Source organism: Saccopteryx bilineata, chromosome 12, assembly GCF_036850765.1.
Source record: "Saccopteryx bilineata isolate mSacBil1 chromosome 12, mSacBil1_pri_phased_curated, whole genome shotgun sequence".
Taxonomy (NCBI): domain Eukaryota; kingdom Metazoa; phylum Chordata; class Mammalia; order Chiroptera; family Emballonuridae; genus Saccopteryx; species Saccopteryx bilineata.
This window is the reverse complement of record NC_089501.1, coordinates 38891857-38905950: the sequence shown is the minus strand read 5'-3', so window position 1 is coordinate 38905950 and position 14094 is coordinate 38891857. Positions and strand designations below refer to the sequence as shown.

General features: G+C 42.4%; 1 protein-coding gene across 3 annotated transcripts in view; it reads right to left on the bottom strand.

Moving 5' to 3' along the window:
* Positions 1–2065: 2065 nt before the first annotated feature.
* Positions 2066–14094, bottom strand: part of STX11 (syntaxin 11) — a 49863-nt gene continuing 37834 nt past the window's right edge. For all 3 annotated transcript variants that reach the window (XM_066248377.1, XM_066248379.1, XM_066248378.1), the window contains one exon: positions 2066–3306. In XM_066248377.1, the coding sequence (XP_066104474.1) occupies positions 2438–3306 (869 nt within the window). In that variant the 3' untranslated portion in view covers positions 2066–2437. The remainder of the gene's footprint in view (positions 3307–14094) is intronic.

Sequence of the window (14094 nt, the reverse complement as noted above, 5' to 3'; positions counted from 1 at the left end):
AAAAAAAAAAAAAAGCGTCCTCGTATTCAAAGAAAAGAGGGTCTTGGTTTCTTTATTTAATTTTTATGAAAGACTGTTAACAGAAGGATAAGTATTTGTTTTTCCTCAGCAGTTAATTACTATAATATTTAGTTACCCAAGCCAATAACAGCTCTCTCGGTCTATGAGAAAGTCATTTCATAACATTAATGACTATGGCACCTAGCATATTTCAGGAGCTTCCTAAGTGTTCTTGGATACATATTTAGTCGTTTACTTCTTAGAACAACTTTATGAGGTAGATCTTATTATATCCAATTTACAGATGAGGAAACAGAGTCGTCAAAGAGCATGCCAAGTCATACAGCTAGCATGAGGCAGAGACGAGAGTTAAACCAAGATAGTGGGGTCCTGAATCTGGGCTCACACACAGATGGCTACTGAAAAGCAGAAAGAAAAATTCTTGCCTTTTCCTAGGCAAGAGTTCATTCATCTCTTAGTATATTAAAGCCTAGCTTTTACTTAATTCTTCAATGTGAAATTCAAAAATACACAAAATTTGTTTACTTTTATGAGTGGTTTCTAGCAAAGAAAATGCTTTATGGGTTTAAACAAGTCAAATGCATGAATTGAGTCTCTCTTGTGGAAACTAGCTGGTGGTCTGTATTTACACTATCTCTTCTCTTCCACGAAAGAATAGCAATGGAGCTGTATTGAGACTTTTATTATTATTATTTTTAGAGAAAGGGAATTGGGTCAGATTAGGTCAGAGGTGAAACATCCCTGGAGTTAGCTGAGAAAGAAATCGGGAGGAAGCTGAGAAGAGCCCAGTGGGGCTTGGTTTCCACAATTCTCATATGTAACCATGAAATTAAAATTAGTTTGCAGGGCCAGATTTTCATGGTCATCAGCCATTTAGTCAGTGAGTTACGGAGTTCACACACTTTTCTTTCTACTCCTGTTAAAATTTCACTGTACAAAGGACCTGAGAATTATGACCACTGAATAAATTCTCATTTATTAAATATTGAGTAGAAAGAATTCAGAGTTGACGCAGGAGAAAGACAGGAAACAAGGTAAACACGTATTCCAAAAATAAGGTAAGGGTATTGCAAAATTTGCAAATGAAGCCAAATCTCTAAAACATGATGATTTTGCTAAACTATTGTAAGTCCCTCAGGAGAGGAAGGAAGACACTCCCATGTGAATTCTGGCTCATTTGTCCTTTTCTCTTCAGAGTCCCATCCAGATGTTGCAGCTTTGAGCAGCCAGAAGGATTTTTTAACACAATAATTTAAAAAGTAAACTGAGGCACAAATACACAAAAGGGATATGTATAATGAAATGTTTATTAAACTAACTTAAACAGTTGTTCTAACTTAAATTACTCCATTTAAATGCATGAAGGAAATGGTCCACAGTAAAACAAAAATAATACTCCCAAGAATGTTATTTTATTTCTAGTTCTGTAATACATTTTCAGCTGTTCACATCTGTCTTGATCCATAACTGATGCAGAGTTGTTCAAAGTTTTGATTCAAACTGGACTGGACGTGCAGATGGGAGTGAGATAAACTCAAAACAAAAGAACCAACACCAATAACCAGTAAAAGTGTTTTTCTTGATAGTTATAGTTTACAATTTACAAAAATAAAGTGGAAACCAATTGGTCATTATATACACGCATTAGTGAATATTAGTACTTCCTATTTACATTTACACGTGCGTTTGTAATAATCAAGTAAAAAAGATAAGTTTTAAATTATTTTTATTTATGAAAAATATATAAACTGTGACTGGTACACACATCAATTTGAGTGCTTGTTCAATACTCAGTGCTTTAAAATATTTGGAAAAGAAATCCCAAACTATATTTTGATGGAAGATATATAAAGTGAAGAGATAAGAAAATGGTGAGTGTTAAATGTGATTTTAATAAGTAGAGAGGTGAGCAGAAAAAAAGATACACATCTAGCCAGAAATCACATAGCATAAACCAGATGAAAATCAGAAATGAAAGATGTGAAACTGAACAGAACTAAGGTATGTTCAGGATAGGGTAAATGAATTTGTTTTGATCAGTTCATACTATTAGCCAATGCGGAATTGCCTTCTTCCTAGACCTGCATTAGAAAACAAGCCTGAGACATTTACCCTTCAATACGCTACAACGTCAGTTCTATTTGGCTTCGGTGAAGAGGGCAGGGGTGCAAGTTGCCACATAATGATGTCAGTGGGCATTTCTGTGCTTACTGAAGAAACACTGGACGGCATCAGCTATCCTCCCAAGCATGGGCTGGGTTGGAATTCTTGGACTATGAGTTTCTTCTTTCTCTGAAAATTGAGGTCCACAGGGGCTGGGACAATTCACCCCCATAAAGGGAGGCCCCAAATCTTTTGCCGTGCGCTGCTCAGTCCATTCTCATTGGGACAGGGCTCAGTGTCCCAGGCCAGCCAGCTAGTTGAGGCAGGGGCAGCAGAAGCAGCAGATGGTCCGGCAGGGGTTCTTCTTCTTGTACTGCACGGCCTTGCGCACCTGAGCCTTGGCCTGGCCGGTGTAGTCGAGGGTCTTCTCCACATTGAGCTCGATGACGTTCAGGGTGTCGGCCTGCTCCTCCACTAGCACCGCCATCTGCAGGAAGAGCTCGTGCACATCCCGGATGCGGCTCTCCAGCTTGAGCAGCTCGCGGTGGCGGCTCTCGATCTCGTTGAGGGCCGCCCGCGCGCCCTTCACGTCCGCCAGCAGGTTCTCGGAGAACACGTCCCACTTGCCCTGCTCGAACATGTCCTCGATCTGGTCGCCCGAGACGTCCTTGCCCATGATCTCCAGCTGGCGCTGGATGCGGATCTTGCAGTTTTCGCGCTGCTTCATCTCGGCCTGGTTGTACTCGTGCATGGCGCGCTGGAAGGCGCGGGTGAGCGCGCTGTACTGCACGCGGGAGATGCGCGCCACCGCCGAGTTGGGGCCGTGCTGCGCCTCGGCCGCCTCGCTCAGCACCTTCATGGCGCGCAGCTTGCGGTGCACGCTCTCGCCGCGGGCCTTGATGTCCTTGGCAATGGAGTTGGTGTCGCGCTTGATGCTGCTGAGACGCCGCATGGACGTGAGGAAGCGGGCATTCTGCTTTCCCAGCCGCTTCACGTCGGCCATCAGGTGCTGGTTTTCAGTCTGAAGGTCCTGGATGTCTCGGTACAAGGACTCCAGCATGTGGTCCGTTTCGAACACGATGTCCTCCTGGAGCGAGTCACATTCATCGTCCCCATCTTGGAACTGCTGGTCATACTGCTTGGTTAACTCCAGAAGTTCTGACAGCCGGTCCTTCATTTTGCCTGCAAGTAGAGATACCAAGATGAAATTCCTTTAGTGAGAGTCAAATATTTGCACGGAGGGAATTGAAGCCTTAAAGAAACATTCTGCCTCAGCACTCCCAATTCTTTATTCCTGGGTGTGATAAATGCACTAAAATGAGCTAAATGTTCCATGACATTTGCTTTTAAAGGACTAATGTGACTGGGAGTCCTGAGCACCATGTATTTTTATAACCTGTTGGCCCCTGGCAGTCCAATATTACAGGTGCCCAGGACTCAACCAGCCATTTTAAATTGTAGGTTACATTGGGAACCAGTTTTTTTTCCTGCTTTTAAGTTCTCTGATAATTGCAAATCAAAACAGACACAGGAAAAGGAAAAATATGAAGAAAATACTTGCAAAATTCACAATTTTTAATAGAGAGAGTCAATTTACAAGGCTTTGGGGTCAAGTGTACATCTCTACTTTGTGTCTGTTTCAGCATTGGTGAGCATCTCAGTTCTGTATAACAGTTCTTTGAATAGTGACCATACAAATGGTGCTTTAATTATTTTTTTTCTTTTAAAAATGTTATAAAACTAAAACATGCTTCAAGTAAAACAAAATACAAAAAGACAAAAATCTAACAAGGAAGTATAAAATTTGGAAGTTGAAATTTCCTTGTTTTTCAGGCCAATAACATTGATACATAGCTTAGTTTAAGTGCTTGTTCAATACTCAGTGCTTACAAATGTTTGAGGAGAAAAAAAAAGATATATTCTAATGAAAGGTATTAAAATAAAGGAGATAAGAAAATACTTAAGTGCTTAATGTGATTTTAATAAGTAGGAGACATGAGCAGAAATAAGATATATTATACATTTAAGCAGGAATCACATAGCACAAGTCAGAGGAAGAGTCAGTAATGAAAGCATTACAGTTTTTTCCAAGGTCTCTAGCGGTAAGCATCATTAACAAAGGTGCTTTAAAAAAAATTACATGGAAAATTTCAATCATACACAAGCTCAGTAGCAATAAAAAAACATATCCCTATATCTCCATCATACAGCAGCAATATTTTCCCACTTTTTGAAACCAGTTGGCAGCTCGAATAGAGTTTCCATGTTTTTTTAAGGGTGGGTGTGATCATTTCCCTGCTTAGCAAGGGAAAATTATGTTCTCTATGTCCATATTTTTTTCCATAAGAATAGCTAATACGTACTAGGTGCTTATATAGTGCCAGCAACTAATTTCCAGGCACTTTTTACGTGATACCCTCTTCAATCTTCGCACAGACTCTATGAAGTAAGCATTGTCATTATCGGAGTTGGTAAGCTGAGCATGGGAAGATTAAAGAACTTACCCACGGTCACCAGCAAGTGAATATTTGGGCTCCAGAGCAGCCCACTTAACCACTATACGCAACTATCTTCAGCAAACATACAAAAGTGAGTCATGAAAGACTATACACTATTAAGCAGGAAAATGCCACATTTGGAGCCTCTTGGGAGGGGCTCCAGTGCAGGCTGAGGTGGGCGCCCCTTGTGCTGGGTTTGGATCTCCTTGGTGGGAGCTACAAAGCCAGCCGGAGGCCAACCCCCACCGTGCCAGGTATGTGGCCACTTGGAAAGGCAGCACTTCGAGCTGAGGCTGGCCGTCACTTGCATGAGCTCGAGAGTGGTTGGAAAGACTGTGCTTTGTGCCAAGGCTGGCCTCCGCCTATTTAGAAGGTTTAGGAGCATGCTCAGGATTAATTCTGACCAGGCCAAGCAGGTTGGGCAGGGAAGGGTCTCTGAGGAATGTCATGCCAAGGTAAAAGGTGTTAGCCAGGTTAATGGAGAGTGACAGATTTGGTGCCTGCCTGAACTGGGCCAGCTAGGTGGAAGAAGAGCACAACAATGGAACAATGACATCTGCCAACACTTCTGTCCCAAAGAGAGTTCCCACTGATCCCTGCTCTTTTGGCCCTTATCCTAAAGACCAGGAGTCCCTAAACTTTTTACACAAGGGGCCAGTTCACTGTCCCTCAGACCGTTGGAGGGCCGGACTATAATAAAAACTATGAACAGGCCCTGGCCAGTTGGCTCAGTGGTAGAACGTGGGCCTAGCGTGCAGGAGTCCCGGGTTCGATTCCCAGCCAGGGCACACAGGAGAAGCGCCCATCTGCTTCTCCACTCTTCCCCCTCTCCTTCCTCTCTGTCTCTCTCTTCCCCTCCAGCAGCCAAGGCTCCATTGGAGCAAAGTTGGCCCGGGCGCTGAGGATGGCTCTGTGGCCTCTGCCTCAGGAGCTAGAATGGCTCTGGTTGCAACAGAGCAACACCCCAGATGGGCAGAGCATCGCCCCCTGGTGGGCATGCCAGGTGGATCCCGGTCGGGCACATGTGGGAGTCTGTCTGACTGCCTCCCCGTTTCCAATTTCAGAAAAATACAAAAAACAAAACAAAAAAACACACAAAACTATGAACAAATCCCTATGCACACTGCACATATCTTATTTTAAAGTAAAAAAACAAAACTGGAACAAATACAATATTTAAAATAAAGAACAAGTAAATTTAAATCAACAAACTGACCAGTATTTCAATGAGAACTATGGGCCTGCTTTTGGCTAATGAGACAGTTAATGTCTGGTTCCATATTTGGCACTGCTAGCTGTAACAAGTGATATGACGTGCTTCCCGCATCACCAGAAGTACAATAGTACTATACGTGAGCAACACCGCGCTTTGCGGCGCCGCCACATACAGTACTCCTCTCACTGACCACCAATGAAAGAGGTGCCCCTTCCGTGCGGTGGGGGCCGGATAAATGGCCTCAGGGGGCCACATGCAGCCCACGGGCCATAGTTTGGAGACCCCTGCTAGTACAGACGGTCAATTAAATTCCTCCCTGTATGACCTAGGCGCTTCTCTGAGTGCTGCCTCTGCACTGGAGCTCGGAGTGAGCGAGTTTGTGGGGAAGTCCTTCAATAATAGAGTCTTGGTCTTTCACGGCTCTTCATTTCTCTCTGATGTAATCCTCACTGGTTTCCAAAGCCAGATGTTAGGGGGACTCCTCTTCCTGGGAATAGGTCCCCTGGGTTAGGGACCCTAACATGGGGCTCATATTCATTACAAACAGGTTACCACTTTATGTGACCCAGGAAAAGTACATTAGTTAGCTACTATGAAGTTGAGCTATATCCATCTGTTTAAGGTAGTGCCCAATTTATTCTAATCTATATGAGGTAGATGAGAGACAGGAAGAATAAATTTTGATGAACAAGGCAAGAATAAGTGATACATAATACATGCCCTCCTTGCATCTTGGCCAAGACTCAGGAGGCACTACAATGGAAAGAAATGGGTGGTTGAGTGACAGTGCCACACACCAGAACATTGGGGGAGGCACAGACTGCTTGTCTATGTCCCCTAGTTCTAGACAATTGCCATACTCTGTATTGCTCGCTTAAAGCCATGAATCATCTCATTCATAATATGAAGGGCAAAGCACACTTCAATCATACAGAAAATGGCCTTAGATGATGTTCAGAGACGGACATTCTTTCTGAAGACCTAACAATCTAAAGTCATGGGTCCTAAATCAGGTAAAGGCCTAAGCTTATTTGAAGTCTCATTCCATAATCTGGTAAGGAGACAGAAAGGAACAGTGTGTGGAATTAAAAATTCTTTATGGAGGTGTAGACAAGAAGTTGGCTTTCACCTTGCCTTCTTGCCCACCTTCCTGGCCCATTCCAGCCCCAGATGGGTTGGTCCCATTGACCTAGAAAGCATCCTGACTGCCAAGGAGCAAGCATTAAAAAAACTATGACAGGAAGTCAAGCAAAGAGGTTGCTGTCTCTAAGAATGTTCTCCAAAAGTTTCAGCTATATTTCTTGCTGCAGTTATACTAAAATATAGAAGTAAGTTCTGACCTGCGGTGGCACAGTGGAGAAAGCATCAACCTGGAACACTGAGGTTGCCGGTTCAAAACCCCGGGCTTGCCAGGTCAAGGCACATATGAGAAGCAACTATGGGTTGATGCTTCCCATTCCTTCCCCCTTCTCTCTCTCTACTGTCTCTAAAAATCAAGAAATAAAATCACATATATATATATATATATATGCACAGAAAAAACATCAAACTAACCTACACATTCTAGTAACTTGATTCTGAACTGTGAGATTCTAAAAAGAGAATTATGCTAAATTAAAAAGAAAAATCAGACAATTCTATTGGCCTTCTTGTCTCACTGTGATAAAGAATAATGTAATAAACTATAGTAAATTGTATTCACATAGTAGGAAAAAAAAATCCTGCTTTGATTCATACAGGGATGAAGAATTCAAAAGAAAATTTAGAACCAACTATTAGACATCCACTTCTGCTTTCTAATTCTCTTTTCAGGCAGGCATATCATCTGTCCTGAGAACTAGATCCCTCGGGGAAGAAAAGGGAAATTGTACAACTTTTTGGGCAATAAGATGTTATGTAAGAGAAATTAAAGAAGCAGATAAGTGAAGGTTGCTCAGTGGCTCTCAGACTTGAGGAAGCAATGGAATCTTCTGGACAGCTGCAAGCATTACAGGTGCCTGGGCTGTTTAGAATTCCTGATTCAGTCGGCCTTGGATGAGCTCCAGGTGATTCAAAGGCACACTGAATTTGTGACACATTCCTTAGATATTTATTATGGTAGCTTTTTATTCACAAACACCTACAGTTCCAGACAACTTATAATAGTCCCCAGGTTAGGGCCAACTTGACAAGCAAATAGTTGATAAGGAAAGATTCACAAAGATTGGAAGAGAAAGGCTCAGAAAGCAGGTTTGTGCCTACTTCTGAAGGCCACTGAGGGGGGTGAGAACTACGTAAATAACTCACATCCTGGGTGCTTCAATGCACAACTATACATGCCATTGTTTCATGACAGTCTAAGGAAATCCATTACAAACATCATACATATATAATCATGTCTCTGATCATAAATGAGAGGCTTTGTGTTTACGTACTGTAAAGAGAACAAGGAAAAAAAGTTGCTACATAGTTACAAGCTGAATTGTACTCCCTCCCAAAATCATATGTTGAAGCACTAACCCAAGTAACTCAGAATGTAATCGTATTTGAAGATAAGGTCTTTGAAGAGAGAATTAGGTTAACAGGAGGTCTTTATATAATCCATACATTACATTAAGCAATATATGCATTAAGTAAAAATTTCCTACTACCAGAAAATAAAAACTTTCCCTTGTTTCACAGCAATAGGTTAACGTGTTTTTACAAGTCACGAGAACTTCAGACAGGGGGATGCACAATGCAGAGTGGGGCAATGAGCCAATCATGTGAGGGTCGTGACGGAAATGAACTTGTAGACCTAGGAAGAGGACAAATCCCAAAGCATGTAAGGGCCTTCTTTTTGTAGTCATAACAAAGAAGTGTATTAGAGACTATCCTTCTGTAATGTGAATTCAGGAAGTTGAAGACTTTTGTCTCATTTAGGAACTAAAATACACATTTAGACACACAGACACACACATTCTGCTATTAGTAAAACTAAAAGATCTTGCCCCAGTGTCCTCCGGATGAGGACTTCCGAGCAATGTCTCCCCACCTCAGCAATGAAGTGACCGGGCTCTGATTTTCATATTTTAACATCTATCTCGTCTTTGTCCTGATTTTATACCAATTTTTAAAGTCTTGTTAAAAGAAAATGATTCTAAATCAGAATGTCTTTATGCCATTGGTCCACCATTGGTCCATATAGTGCCTTAATGAGCCTTTCTGTAGGGAACACATAACATCTTTGTAAAAGCTAGAAGAGTGCCCCTTTCTCCTGCTAAGTTCACCTCTGCACCCGGGCACAGAGCCTGGTGAACTGAGCATACTCAGCTCTCTAGATGCTCGTCCATGTGGCCAGGCACCCTAGTGCTGGGCACAACATGCACAGCCCCTGAATACATATTTCTCCACAACCTCAGCCAGTCCCTTCAGCCCAACCATCAGCACAAACATCTGGTAGGGACCAGGAAATCCCTTAGAGGTCCTATGTCACAATAATTTAGTGGTTACATTTTAGGACATGCCATAGTAACACATCCTTAAAGGATAACAAGTGTACTTTTCCAAACAGATGGATTCAAATCCATAAATAATAATTTCGTTCAACTGGATAAAACCCAGTGTTCTGCTTCATTTCTTGATTTTAAAAAATAACACATTTAAGAGAGAAAAATCATTCTTTGAATTTCTGAAAATTATAGGCTAAAAAGAGATTTCATCTTCTTGCTGATTAAAAACAAAACACACACACACAAAAAAAAACACAAAACAAAAACTTGTGTTGGATCAGAACACATTTAATAGTTTAATTTCTCGGGATTTACTCAAAACACAATTTGAGAATTGACTGTTTGCTGAGATGGATTACAATTATAAAAGTGCAAGGCCAGAAGAAATAATAAAAAATGTGTTGTCTTTCCTCTCTCTTCCAAAGCAAAAAGCAGGAAGGAGCTTCTCCAAAGCATTTTGGAGAGAGTCCAATTTAAAAGAACAGTCTCCACTTTGCAATTGCTTTTACTCATTTGTTGTTCCCTGACACTTTCATTTTTCAGTTTCCTCAATCAGAATTTTCTGCCAATACCTCCAGCAAAGAAGGAAGGTCAGTGTGCAAAGTCAATAAACAGCCGGTGGGCAGTTGGGACTTTACTTAAAGCAGCATCTGCAGAAATGCACTCTCAAGCAAAGCAGCTGTCCCTGTGCTTGACCCACACATTCTGCTCTACAGCTAAGCCTGTGCAGTCTACATGGGGAATCAGCCTCATCCCCGTTTTACAGGTGAGGAAACTTGAAGCCTCCGGAGTGTATGCAACTTGCCTAAAGTCACACAGTTAATAAATGTGAAACTGAGATACGAATCCAAAGTCTAATTGGAGAGCCGATCTGTAAACCACAAAGCTTTGCCGGCTTCTTTTCCCTGGTCCTCCCTAAAAAATGGCTTCTGATGTCCTCAGTCTTATAGGGGACTTATTCCTATCTAAGTCCATTCGACCTGCTGTATCAACATAACCCCAGACTGGGTAGCTTATAAACAACAGAAATCTATTTCTCATATTTCTGGAAGCTGGATGTCTGCGATCAGGTACCAGCAAGGTCAGATTCTGTGTCTAGGGAGGGCCAATCCTGGTTCATAGATGTCCAGCTTCTTGCTGCAATTTCATATGGCAGAAGAGGCAAGCAAGCTCTTAGGGCCTCTCTGATAAGGACAGCAATCCACTTGTGAGAGCTCTACCTTCTGACCTAATCACTTCCCAAAGACCCTACCTTCTGGTACCTGTCACTTTGCAGGTTAGGATTTCAACATATGAAATCAGGAGCACACAAACAGCATTCCTTAATCAAGGTTTTAAATATGGAACAATTATTAACATCTAATAACCTAGATCTGGATGAACACATGAATCTCTTTTCATCATTTAGAACCATTATCTTCTTCCCCATAGTAATGTCTTCATGTCAGAGTTTCCCCAACACTGGGATGTTTCAGGTATTAGAGCATTTGACCAGGAGTTGCCCATCCAGAAGTCCGCAGAATTATTAAGATTCACAGATAACTCTCTTGTAGCAAAGAGTCACTATGGTTATGACTGACCCAAGACTGTTGAAGAAACCACGCACGGACCCATGGAGAGAGAAGCTGTCCAGTCGGGAGGGCAGACAAGCTAAGAGAGGACATGCTAGCAGATGAACTCGCTCAGGCAGGAGGTAAAGAGATGTACCACCGGGGTCAGGGGTCAAGTCGCCTCCTGAAATCTTCCCACCCTCATCAGGTTTACATTTACAAACGTTGCTGTGTCTGACACCTGATTTGCCTTTCGCCCTGGAATGTGAACCAAGCTTTTTGTCTGGAAAATACAGATGAAATTTATGTAAAAAAAAAAAAAAAAAAAGAATTTTGAGTCCAATTTGGAAATATCTGTGTCTTCAATCAAACTTTACATTTTATAAATATACCATGAAGTATTTTTAAGAGAAATCAATAGAGTTTCCAGGATCATTAATGACTGTTTTTCTTCCAACTCTTAATACCAGCCATGGACCATCTCACAGAATGTTTTCATTCCTTTTGCTCCTCCTCTTTCTCTTAGACAAAGTTCTTTGAGCCACTCTTTCATTGGCTGGTTACTGCCCATCAATTCTCCAAGGAAGTAAATTATTACTTTTGGCTGCAGAGAAATCTGTTATCCAACATCATCAATGCATGAGGTTTTCACATAAGGGACTTTTACCTAACTAAAGCTCCTCTCTTCAAATGTGAAAGGTGTTCACTTATTTTTTTTTTGTTGGAAATCCTCCTCTAAAATCCAGTGATATATCTCATTCCTTCCTTAAAAAGAGGTCAATGGACCCAACTTATTGATGACTCAGATTGTCACTATTAATACCTTTGAACTGTGTGATTAATATTCACCGCAAGAGCAATGGGGAAATTGTTCAGCAGTCAGGGAAAAAAGGCAAGCCTCATTAGATAGCAGCAAACAACTGGCAAAGCTGCTCCCCGTGGTTGCCTGATGCACTTTGGTTTGTTTTAAAATGTTTCTTTCCTTGGCATTAAAATGTCAACCCTGCCTGGGTTATTTCCATATACTAACACTGTACCATTCCTCTTACAGGTTAGATAAAAACCAAGCATTTAATCATGCTAAGCTCTGTGTAGGTTGGCAACCTTCTATAATCAAAACTACTAAGTAAAACAAGGAAGGAAAAATTAGTATCAGAGACAAACTGAGTGTCCAATACTTCACTCTTTATACTAAACAGTTGCTATATACTCCATCAACAGTGCTCACAATAACTTTGTGAGGAGGGTGGCAGAATTTTCAATTGACTAATAACTAGATTCCAAAGAAGTTAAATTCTGTATCCAATTCATCCCGGTAGTAAATGAGTAGGCTGGGACTTAAGCTCACATCTGTCCAGATGCTATGTTGACGTTCTGTCCACTTAATCCTGCACTGAAGCTATGGAAAGAGGTGGCGGTCAGTGGGGATAGTACTGTTAGGAAGAAACACTCTTTCCCACTCTGAGATTTCCTTCCCTGTAGGTACCTCTCTCCACCTCCTCCTGCCACAGGGCATGGATTCCTCATCTGACTGGTGAATCTAGAAGGAGAAACTGTTCGAGGTAGCCCAGCTGCTTCTTCCTTTATTCTCCTGGAAGTGGGCTTGCCACAAAGAACATGTGTTCTCCTCTGCTCTGCTGCCTTGCTCTTCATTCCCAGTGACAGCAATAACACCGTAATGTATGCATAGCATTTTCATGAGCCTGGCGTTTCCTGGAACCTCGGTAAGTGATCGCTACTAACTTGACTATTTTAGCGCCAGAACATCCTCTGAGATATGAAAGCATCAAATTGTTAGATTATTTACCTGATGTGATGACCATCAGTTCACATCCGGTTTTCTTGGCTTGACCCCCTAAGTGCCCCATTTTTTCTCCCAAAATTTGTACATGCTTTTTGTGGAAAGTTGAAAAAACTTTACTACACATTCCTTGCAGCTCCTCCAAACCAAGACGTGTAGGCTTTCTCAACACCTTGAATTTGCGCCTTAAGACTGGGACTTGCTTTGTCAAACAGTGACATTAGTAAATATGATGCAAGCAGAGGCTTGGAAAGTGCTAGTACACGGAGCTTTCTACTGTGAACCCGGATGTAACCACATGAAGACGTTGGGCTTGCCTGCAGGAGGACGAGGCCCCCAGCCAACCCATCAACTGACTGCAGGTACATGAAGGAACCCGGGAGAAGTCAATAGAAGACTGCTCAGCCAATCAACAGGATGGTGAGAAATAATAAATCATTACTGTTTAAGATGTTAAGACCTGTTCATGTTTCTTAGATAGCAAAAGAACTGGCTGATATAGAAACGGGCATCTAGAAATAGCACACTACCATAACAAAAGCCTAAAACATTCAACATTGACTTTGGGACTATTGGCGCAAACTGGGAAATTGACATGCAAACTCACAGTGGAAGTCACAAGAGCGATAGGAAAATTGTTCAGCAGTCAGGGAAAAAAGGCAAGCCCCATTAGATAGCAGCAAACAACTGGCAAAGCCGCTTCCCGTGGTTGCCTGAAACTAAAATTGACACAATGAATTTTGGGTCTAGCTGCAAAGCTCTCAAAACAATATTGAGGCCCTGGCCGGTTGGCTCGGCGGTGGAGCGTCGGCCTGGCGTGTGGAGGACCCGGGTTCGATTCCCGGCCAGGGCACATGGGGGGGTGCCCATTTGCTTCTCCGCCCCCCCCCTTCCTCTCTGTCTCTCTCTTCCCCTCCTGCAGCCGAGGCTCCATTGGGGCGGGGATGGCCCGGGCGCTGGGGATGGCTCCTTGGCCTCTGCCCCGGGCGCTGGAGTGGCTCTGGTCGCGGCAGAGCAACGCCCTGGAGGGGCAGAGCATCGCCCCCTGGTGGACGTGCCGGGTGGATCCCGGTTGGGCGCATGTGGGAGTCTGTCTGACTGTCTCTCCCCGTTTCTGGCTTCAGAAAAATACAAAAAAAAAAAAAAGAAAAGAAAAAAAAATTAAAAAAAAAATATTGAAAGTGTTTATGGAGCAAGCCTCATATAAGGTTCTGCAAGAGCGAGATGAGCTAAAATGAACCATCTAGTCAAAAAGCATTGTTTAGAGAAAACAGAAGAACCAGAGCTCACAAGACCGGAAAATGAATCTTTTATCTCTCCGGAGTCTCCAGTTGGAAGAAAAGATTCTGATGGTAAGAAATGGCCTCAGAGCAAAGACCTTTGTAAAATGTAACGTGGCGTCTAGCAAGCCATCTCAGCTAGACAAGGCGGCTCT